General features: G+C 39.7%; 1 protein-coding gene across 2 annotated transcripts in view; it reads left to right on the top strand.

The window, feature by feature from the left end:
• ARHGAP19 (Rho GTPase activating protein 19) overlaps positions 1-11021 on the top strand; it is a 71661-nt gene that overhangs the window by 55100 nt on the left and 5540 nt on the right. The window contains exons 8-11 of one of the 2 annotated variants that reach the window (XM_010833048.1): positions 2017-2208; positions 4692-4790; positions 6773-6883; positions 7411-7489. In XM_010833048.1, the coding sequence (XP_010831350.1) occupies positions 2017-2208; positions 4692-4790; positions 6773-6883; positions 7411-7489 (481 nt within the window). The remainder of the gene's footprint in view (positions 1-2016; positions 2209-4691; positions 4791-6772; positions 6884-7410; positions 7490-11021) is intronic. The other variant, XM_010833049.1, reaches the window with a different exon arrangement.

Below are 11021 nucleotides of genomic sequence, written 5' to 3'. Positions count from 1 at the left end.
ATGTTCAAGCTGGTTTTAGAAAAGGCAGAGGAACCAAATTGCCAACATCCGCTGGATCATGGAAAAAGCAAGAGAGTTCCAGAAAAATATCTATTTCTGCTTTATTGACTATGTCAAAGCCTTTGACTGTATGGATCACAATAAACTGTGGAAAATTCTGAAAGAGATGGGAATACCAGACCACCTGATCTGCCTCTTGATGAAAGTGGAGAGTGAAAAAGTTGGCTTAAAGCTCAACATTCAGAAAATGAAGATCATGGCATCTGGTCCCATCACTTCATGGGAAATAGATGGGGAAACAGTGGAAACAGTGTCAGACTTTATTTTTCTGGGCTCCAGAATCACTACAGATGGTGACTGCAGCCATGAAATTAAAAGACGCTTACTCCTTGGAAGAAAGTTATGACCTAGATAGCATATTGAAAAGCAGAGACATTACTTTGCCAACAAAGGTTCATCTAGTCAAGGCTATGGTTTTTCCAGTGGTCATGTATGGATGTGAGAGTTGGACTGTGAAGAAGGCTGAGCGGCGAAGAATTGATGCTTTTGAGCTGTGGTGTTGGAGAAGACTCTTGAGAGTCCTTTGGACTGCAAGGAGATCCAACCAGTCCATTCTGAAGGAGCTCAGCCCTGGGATTTCTTTGGAAGGAATGATGCTAAAGCTGAAACTCCAGTACTTTGGCCACCTCATGTGAAGAGTTGACTCATTGGAAAAGACTCTGATGCTGGGAGGGATTGGGGGCAGGAGGAGAAGGGGACGCCAGAGGATGAGATGGCTGGATGGCATCACTGACTCGATGGACGTGAGTCTGAGTGAACTCCGGGAGTTGGTGATGGACAGGGAGGCCTGGGGTGCTGCGATTCATGGGGTCGCAAAGAGTCGGACATGACTGAGCGACTGATCTAAATATTTTTAGCTACGAAAGTACATTTTTATATAAGACATTCTTTGAAGTTCCTTGGTAAGGTAACACTGAAATGTCTAAAAGACCTAAGACTGTACGAGCTTAGAAAGCAATCGCTGCTGCTGCTGCTGCTAAGTCGCTTTGGTCGTGTCCCACTCTGTGTGACCCCATAGACGGCAGCCCACCAGGCTCCGCTGTCCCTGAGATTCTCCAGGCAAGAACACTGGAGTGGGTTGCCATTTCCTTCTCCAATGCATGAAAGTGAAAAGTGAAGTCACTCAGTCGTTTCCGACTCTTCACGACCCCATGAGCTGCAGCCCACCAGGCTCCTCCATCCATGGGATTTTCCAGGCAATGGGTGCCATTGCCTTCTCCTATTAACAAGATTACATATGGTTATTGAGCTTTAAAAGTGAGAAGTTAAAAAAAAGTCACAAGCACTTTTTGATGATTTCTGTTTAGTCTGTCTTGATTAGAAACTTTAAGCTGTCATCTTATGCTTTTTTTTCCTATTCCTGTTGGTTTTTACCTCTCATTCAGCAAATATTTGGTGTGACCAGGAAAACAGTATTTTATTTTAACTAGTTTAACTGGAGTGTGGTTTTTCTTAGAAAGTTGTTTTTATTTCTCTACTACTGCTGTGTAGTTATCACATATTGTCATGTGTGGGGAAGAGCACCAGCCAAGAACCAGTGAATCTGGTCTCCAAGATGGGTCTGTCACTTCAGTATCTAGATACAACTTAACTTCAGTTTTTACTTCAGTGAAATGGTAATAATGATACTTTCCCTGCTTAACCCATAGGATAACAGTGAGAAATATGAGATTAAAAGATGCTCTGAATAGTGGACTATTATATAAATATATTTTTTGATGGCAGTATTCTAAATGAATATAGGTTTTCTGGGCAGGTCATGGGAGTAGGCTATTGATACAGTCTTTATTTGTAGGCTTCTCTTTATCTGATGATAGTTTAGGTTTTACTTGTTCCTACTTCTGAGATGTACCCCACATCTCACCCTCCCTTTTTTTTTTTCTTCCAGGGTTGGGGGAATCTGGAAACAAAGCTGGCAAGACGTATTAATTCACTTTTCTTTTAAATTTTCCATAGGATGATCTTGATCTGATAGCTTCATGTCAAACCAGGTCCTTCCAACTGGCAAAATCTCAAAAATGGAACCGGGTTGATTCCTGCTCTCATCAGGAGGAGACCCAGCAGCGTACGGAAGAGGCACTAAGAGAATTGTTCCAACACGTTCATAATATGCCAGAGTCGGCGAAGAAGAAACAGCTCATCAGACAGGTGCGGAAGGCAGGGAGGGTGACGGGCTTTGGGGTGTGATTTTTGCCTGTGGAATCACTAGGGAATAGTATGAACAATTTCATTTAGTTTTTGTCTTTTACTGGCCAAGCTTTGGTTTAGTCAAGAAAACAGACTTGTCTATGGACCGTCGGTGGTGATTTCTGTCTGCTGCCCGACTAGGGAAAGAGGTGGAGGCTCTTGGATTTCTTGAGTAAACAGAAGGATCCAGTGTGGTTAGTTTTTCTAAGTTGATCATGTACGACATTTAAGTCTGGCAAATAACCCAGTCTTTCTGAATCTCAGACTTCTTGTTGGTAATTGTAATGCCCATGTTCCATGGTCGTAAAGATTAGAGAGAATCTATGTAAAGTGGCTGGCATAGCAGGACAGAAGTGGTAGCTCTCACCAGGAAGTTGTTTGCAGTCAGAAAACACGAAATCAAGAGCCTAGTCTGATACTTATTCTGGTGGCTAAGTTTGTTTATTTTGGAGCTGTGGGAACAAAATTGGGTCTCTTATTTGCCATCTTGAGACTCAGAGTGTAAATACTGATGACATGGTTAGTTTCTTTCTCAGGAAATTTATTTTGTCTCAACCCTTCTTGAATTTTAGCTAAACAGGCAAGGTCAGCCTCTTGACTTCTTATTCAACTGGGACCTTCTTGAGGGATGAGTCTGTGTCTTTATTTTTATTTTTTATAGTTTATCTCAAGCATGGGGCCAGACAAAAACAAGTTCTCTGAAAATGTTGAACTGAACTGTTCTTAACAGTTGACAAAGTCCTTTAAGAGAAATTTTTCTTTCACTCTCTTTGAAGTTACTTTGAGATCTAGCAAATTGTGCTGTGACTGGAATTTTATGGCTGAGTAATACTACAGATTTAAAGCAGTTTTATGGTTTAATTCTTGGTAGAAACTAAGCCAGTAATTCAGGTAGGACAAGTGTAAATGACTTATCTCACCAAGAAGACTGAGGTCAAAGATAATACAAAGGAAAAAACTAGCTTTAGTTTTGCTCTTCTTAGAAAACTGGAAAATTATAGAGAAGGATTAAAAGAAAATAAATCACTCATCCTACCAGGGTTTACATATTGGATATTCTTTCAGTCTGTTTCCTATGGATATATTTTGACATAGTTGTGATCGTATCATATACTTTCATTTCTCCCTTTTTCATTAACCATTACAGCATAAGTGTTTTCTCATGCATGCTTGTAAACTCCTTGCCTACATTTAAAATGTGGCCATTCATTTTTGAAAAAAAGCTATAACCTTACTATTCTCCATCATTATAAAAATAACGAATACTCACTGCAGAAACATTGGAGTCTCCAGAAGAGTGTCAAGACGAAGTTAAAAATCATCTATAATCTACTGGTCACATTTTGAAGTATTTCCTTCTTGTATTTCTTTCCATGAATATATATTTCATTTTTTTTTGCTTAATTGAGGTAAAAATATATATTCCATTTTTAAAATACCCTACCCTTTTCATATAACATTATAGCAGAATATTTTCCATGTCATTAAAAGTCTATAAGCATTTTTAATGCTTGTATATTTCATTGTATATAACCTGATATATATAGTTTGTCCTCTGTGGCACATATTGGGGAAATTAGGCATTTTTTTACTTTATACATTTTTGTTCATAAGTATTCTCTTCGCAGATTATTTCCTAGAAGTGGCATGACCAAAGGGTATGCATTCTCTGGGGGAAGCTGGTACAGCTACTAGGTTTCTTTTAATACATAGGTCCCTTCTCTCCCCTTCCTGTTTTTTTCTCCTTAAAAATTGCTGAAGCTTGTTTGTTTGACTAAACTTTTAAATTTGAAATGATTTAGATTTGGAGAAAAATTGCAAAGATAGTTCAGACTTCCCACATACCTTTCACCTAGTTCCTTCTAATGTTAGCTAGTGTTCCTCCTTAGTTGTCAAAACTAAGAAGTTAACATTAGTAATTACTATTAACATTGCAGACTTTATTTGGATTTTACCAGTTTTAACACTAGTATCCTTTTTCTGTTCTAGGGGCCAGTCTAGATACCACATTGCGTTTAAACACACACATACTCATCCTCCTGCTCTCTTTGCACTTGATTTGTGAAAGCAGGCAGATTGTTTGTCTCCTACAGTCAGGATTTTGCTGATTGCATTCCTGTGGCATTATTTAAGATGTTCCTTAGTCCTCTGTATTTGCTGTAAACTGGTGGTTAGATCTAATTCTAGAAGCTTGATCTGATTCCAATTTTATTGCTTTGGGGTATGTAGTATTTAACTTATCCTCAGGCTAATTTAATAAAATTTGAGTTCTTGGTGGCATAATTTCTGCCTTGGTGATTTGCTTGCCAACCTACTAATCCATGTATGTACACATTGACTTATTCCTGGACGTCTCTGGGTATTTACATTTAGCTATTAATTGTCACAGAATGCTGTCTCTTGATGGGAGACTGTAACAAAATGTTCTGTATGTTTGCTTCTAGTTTAATAAGCATTCTGGGACCCAGACACCGGGACGTGAGCCTTCTACTCCCCCGGTGCGGAAAAGGGCTCGCTCACGGTCCTTCAGTGGCCTCATTAAGGTAGGCGTGCTGTGCTGTCATTTTCAGTGTTGATCGTGAGAAAACTTAACAATCTGGCTCTTCTTAGGCATAAACAGTTTTGTTCCATTCTTTGGGGTTCTATAAAGGGTTCGCTTATAAAGAGAGAAGGATAGAATTTGGAAATGCTTTTAATTTTCAAAGCATTCTGCTGTGTTTCAAATCAGAGAAAGGGACTCTGTGATTGGAAAAGTAAGGGGTAAGAGAAATAAAGGTCCTTTGCTGTCGTCTGGGGCTAAGGACAGAGTCCTCATTCCTGATTTACTGTGCAGGTTGCTGAAGTTACGGAGAAGTGAAAAAGTTGACAGACACTAGAAATAGATTTTCCAATAGCCTAGTGACTCTTAGGTAAACCCCAAATTTTGATCAGTTGTTTTCTTTTCTTCGTCTAAAACTTCATTAAAAATCTTGTTTTTAAAGCAAATGCAGCATATACTTCTGTGCTGTTGCTGCCATCATTGTATATTCAGTTTACCCCGGTCTTCTGGAAGATCTGAACTTGTAACTAAGGCATATTGCCAGCAGGTGGCAGTAGATAGCTGATGATGGGGATCAAATTTCCAGGCATAAAGAAACCAAGGAGAGTCTGTCGCTCTTCTTGGTCATAGAGATGATTGGTGATAAGGAAAGTAATAGTAGTCAAAGAAATGTTCCTTTAAATGAAGTTAGATGGCTGTAGTTTTTTCTTCATAGTGAGCTCTTCTGCTATTGGTTCTAGAAGTATTGCTAAACGTTGCTTGAAAGGTAAGAATATAATATTCTCTTGGCATCTGCCCTCTTCTTTACTGAGAGAGAATTTAAAACTTTAGAATTATAAAAGAGCTTATAATTCTATCAGGAGAAAACATTTCAGAACAATAATTTAAACACAGTGTTAGCGAGTTTCGTAGGACAGAAGGATTAAGTGTTTTCGTTGTAAATAAGGAGACTTTCAAGCTAATAATAGATGTAGGTTTCTGCTTGACAGCAAAGGAATCGTGAAAGGTCTGTTAAAAAACTCAGTGGAAGCTTTATAGCTAGTCCTATGACTCCTGGCATGCCCTATTCAGCTTACTATGTGGTGATATCTGACTTCTGAAAGGAAGATGGACTGGCCTTATTTTTCCAGCATTTCTGTGTTTTAGCTATTTGATTTCTTTCCTGCTTTGATACCTTTTTTTGGTTAGATTTTTTTCCTCCAAAATTCCTCTTATGTAAATGATTTATTGCATCAGAATATTCCTACTGATGTTTATATTGTAAAGTTTAATGTTCTAGTTTTGATATGTTCTTTTTTTGGAATTCAAATTTATTCTCTAAGGAGAAGAAAGAGAGGATTTCTTCAAAGATGGTAGAATTGTCACTGTCAGCTGTTACAGTAGGTTACATCAGCTTCTAAGCTGTTCAGAGATGAAAGGGCTTTTAGTCTTGCAGTGAATGTCAGTATAATCACATGACCTTTTTAAGAAGGCCCGTATCCTCTTGTGGTTATAATAGGAGCTCTTAGAGAATTTTTACAAATTTTCCAATCCTGTGTGAGGAAGACATGACAGGGAAGCAAAATCTTAGAGTGGACCTTGTGTTAAGTGTCTCTTAGTAGGGAGGGGAGGAGGGACTCTTAAAAGCTGCCAGAGACATGTCTTTAGGGAAAAAATTATACTGGTAGGTAACTGGCATTTCTTTTATGGCCTCAGAAACATTGTAATTGGCCCATATTAGTTGGTTTAAATCAACTATAAAGTTTCTTTTAATGTTTCAGTCCTTAGATAGTTTAAAGAAGAATAGTGATCATCTAAAGAAAGGCAATGATCTTAGGTTTTTTAGTAACGTGCTTTGACCTCTCATGTAAGATGCCTGTGGGACTCTTTATCAGAGAGCTGAGATTTTTTAACTTAAGAAACTGTAGTTTTGAAGGCCAGTATAGATATATATAATACAGATATAGTAGCTGTTTATAAATCACATATTTTCTTTTCCTAAATCAGCGGAAGGTCCTGGGAAATCAGATGATGTCAGAAAAGAAAAACAAGTACCCTACTCCGGATTCGGTAGCCATTGGTGAATTGAAGAGAGCCAGCAAAGAAAATATGAACTTGGTAAGATACTGTTCTTTGTACTTTTTCTTTGTGGGTGTTCATCTGTAGAAAAGAAGAAAATTAACATGCCGTCATTTGTTTTACTCTGTTTCTTTGGGCCATTCAGCCTTTTTTCTCTATCTTTTCATTTATGCTGGTTGTCTTCTTTCTGTAGGCTTTCACTGATTCATTCAACAAACACATTTCAAGTTCAGGGAGGACATAGCCAGACATAGGCAGAAGTGACAAATGCAGTGAAATACCCACACACAAAGTGCTGGAGGCAGCAGTTCTGACTGGGAGACTCCACAGGCTGGGTAACATTTGAGCCAGGCCTGCCTGACACTGCATTAGCCACGGAATCATCCTTCCAGGAATGGTTACTTCATTAAGCCAGCAATAAAACAGTTAAGATTAGTGAGATATGAATATGTTGTTAAAACTCTCTATATTGAAATTGAACAAGTAAATAATTCCTCTGTTAGCAAAATCTGTTTATACGAATGACATTAGGACATTTAAGCCACTCTAAAATTTTCTTGTTGCAGTTATTTTCTGGCTCTCCAGCTGTCATGATGACACCAACAAGACTGAAATGGCCTGAGGGGAAGAAAGAGGGGAAAAAAGGTACTAATTGCACTTATCCCGTATGTCTTAGTGAATGTCGTTCCTTTCTGCATCTAGTCAGTCAGCAGCAGGTTTTGAATTCCTAGTGCGGTATGGTGGTATTTGGAAGTGATGTAAAAATGACAGGGCTGGGTCCTTACCCTGGAGTTCATGTGGCAGATGGTTACTGAACATCGACTCAGAACTGTCCCAGGTGCTGAGGGCAGAGCTGTGAACACAGACCCACAGGGTCGCTGAATCCTCAGACAGACAGGACACGTGGGAAGGATGTTTTAAGAGTACTTGTTAAGCAAATTAAAAGCAAGTGCAAACTACTTGTGGAACCAAGTACAGGAGTGCTGAGAAGGTGCTCAGCAAACATGGAACAATTGTGTTATTTTTCTGTGTAGACTTTAGCTTTGTTTATTCAATTAGGCTTTCCAAATAAAGAGCTCATGCTAAAGGACTCTGGAAATCAGATCATACAACATGTTTTTAAGGATGTTTAGGGTAAAAAGGATAATTTAGTGCTGAGACTGCTGATTGCCCAAGGCTCAGCCGATGGAGGGCACCATCTGCTGCGCTTTTCTCTGAGGAAGCCCCATGGCTCACTGGAAAGCCCAGGGGATCTGTGGTTAGGACCAGCCACTCCCTCTCAGCCCACTTTCTCCTCCGAAAATGGAGATAATATTAACAGTTGTATCTACTTCTTAGATTGCTAATGAGTCTCAATTAAAACAATGTTTTGAAAGCACATTGTGATTGTTAAAGCATTAACAGGCAGAAGTAATTGTTACTTGGAGAAGGCAATGGCACCCCACTCCAGTACTCTTGCCTGGAAAATCCCATGGACGGAGGAGCCTGGTAGGCTGCAGTCCATGGGATCACGAAGAGTCGGACATGACTGAGCGACTTCACTTTCACTTTTCACTTTCATGTACTGGAGAAGGAAATGGCAACCCACTCCAATGTTCTTGCCTGGAGAATCCTAGGACGGGGGAGCCTTGTGGGCTGCTGTCTATGGGGTCGCACAGAGTCGGACACGACTGAAGTGACTTAGCAGCAGCAGCAGCAGCAGTAATTGTTACTAACGAAAACTGGGCAAGACTTGGTCTGGTTCTATAAGGCTTGCATGGCAGATGAAGTAATTTCTGGTTTGATATGCTCATTTTACCATTGAAATACAAGCATACTTACTGTTTGAGACATAAGCAATAGAATAAGAACAAAAGCCCAGTCCTTACAAATGAATCTTTATTCTTTTCTAGGAAATTAGATTTCAGTGTGGTCTTCTTACTTATCCTTGAATGAACGATGTGAACTCTCTCTTCCTTCCATGCTGCCTCTGACTTGTAGGCTCAGTTGACTGACTGAGGCAAGTTCAGGGTTTGGAGTATGTGTGTCTAAAGATTTCTGCTTGTATCATCTAAGTCCAAACCAAGCATAAGTTATTTTTGAAGGATACATTTGTTTGTAGTAGTTACACCTTTTATTGCTTTCATTTTTGAAGATAATCAAGAAATACTGTCTATGTCGACAGCTCTACTTTTAGAAGAAAGAAATGCATTAAAAAAATAAGCTAGTTTAATATTTTACCAAGAAGTTTTAGAGCAGGGATTCTTCCTGTTTACTGTGGACTTTCTAAGGGCTCTGATAAAGTTCCTGGTATTATTGTTGGAGTTTTATGTGTAGGTGCATATGAACATCTTTCTGGAAGAGAGAATATATAGTTTTTATAAGATTCTCAAAAATGTTAATGATTCAGAAAAGTGGAGGCCCACAGATAATGAATGACCTCCCACTGGCTTAGGCAGTGGTATTTTCACTTTACCTTCTCCCTGTTCACTTGCTCTGTCTGGGAACACCTGTGGGTGTCATGACTTCACGCTATTCTCCTTCTCTTCCTTCCTCTAAATTTTTTCCATCTCTGCAGTGCTTTACTGTCGTCTGCTTCCCCTTCCCTCTCTCCATGTTTTTTCAGTGCTCTGTCCTAAGGCTCTGCCTGTCCCTCCCCTCCCCGCCATGCCTGTCCTCTTAGCAGTTTGGTCTACTTCTGCAGCTCAGTTCTGTTTTCTGATACCCTTTCCCCAGCCTGCGGCTCCAGATCTGAACTCTGTCTAGTCTCCAGGTCCACAGATCCAAGTGCCTGCCATCCCTTTCTTTTACACAATGACTACAGTACTAGATTTTTTTTTTTTTTTTGATGTTGATTTTATTAAAGGAACAAATTTTTTTTTGAAGAAGATATTGCAATTTTATTATCATCATCATAGTGTATACCCAAAGACATGCATTTAGCCTGGAGTTTCTCAGGTGGCACTATTGACATTTTAAATCAGATAATTCTTTGCTGTGGGGAGCTGTCCTGTGCATTGCGTGAGAGAGTTCGTAGCATTCCTGGTCTCTACTCGCTGGATGCCAGTACCCTTCTTCCCGTTGTAACCAGTGTCTGCCCCTTGACATTGCCAAATATCCCTTTCAAGGGAGGAGGCAGAATCACTCCCGGATGAGAACTGCTGATTTAGCACCTTTGTATTAATGGGTATTATTTTCAGCAGTCAGAATTCTAGCCATTGTTCAAAGCCCAGCCTAAACCCTACCTCCTCTGCGAAATCTTCTTTGGCTAACTCAGACAAATGTACTTTTTCCTTTGAACTCTTATTGACATTGCTAAAACGTTGACATTTAATGTGATTTATCTTAGTTATTTACTTCATATGTTTTGTCTTACTTCTTTAGCTAGTTTCTCTTTTGGAAGACAAAGGCCAAACTTAATGTATTTGTGACCCCCCGCCCTTCTCTTCTGCACAGTAATGACTACCTTGCATCCAGTAGGTATTTAGTAAACATTTGCTGGCGAGAGGTGTAGTGGTGGTAAGAATATGAGCTTTGAGTTCAGTTAAACTAGGTTTTAGTCTGCAGCCTTAATAGCTATATATCTTGGGGCAAGTTCATTTGTATAGGCTTCAGATTCTTTACCTATAATATGGCAAGAACATTACTTCATGCAGTTTTTTGTGAGAGTAAATGAGACAATGTACATAAAGAATTCAGCAACGCCTGGCACAAAATACACACTCAGTAAAGCGAGTGTTATTGCCATTAAGATGATTTAATAAAGTGAGATTAGGGCAAGAGAACAAAATGATACTTACTTGGTAGAGACTAAACAATTCTCAAGTAGACTCTCTAACCCGCAGTTCCGTTCAGTTCAGTCGCTCAGTCGTGTCTGACTCTTTGCGACCCCATGGACTGCAGCACGCCAGGCCTCCCTGTCCATCACCAACTCCCGGAGTTTACTCAAACTCACATCCATTGAGTCAGTGATGCCATCCAACCATCTCATCTTCTGTCATGCCCTTCTCCTCCCACCTTCAATCTTTCCCAGCATCAGGGTCTTTTCAAATGAGTCAGCTCTTCACATCAGGTGGCCAAAATATTGGAGTTTCAGCTTCAACATCAGTCCTACCAATGAACATCCAGGACTGATCTCCTTTAGGATGGACTGGTTGGATCTCCTTGCAGTCCAAGGGACTCTCAAGAGTCTTCTCCA

This window comes from Bison bison, unplaced genomic scaffold (genome assembly GCF_000754665.1).
Source record: "Bison bison bison isolate TAMUID 2011002044 unplaced genomic scaffold, Bison_UMD1.0 scf7180017862979, whole genome shotgun sequence".
Taxonomy (NCBI): domain Eukaryota; kingdom Metazoa; phylum Chordata; class Mammalia; order Artiodactyla; family Bovidae; genus Bison; species Bison bison.
The sequence above is the reverse complement of the archived record's forward strand: the minus strand, read 5'-3'. Positions and strand labels throughout refer to the sequence as shown.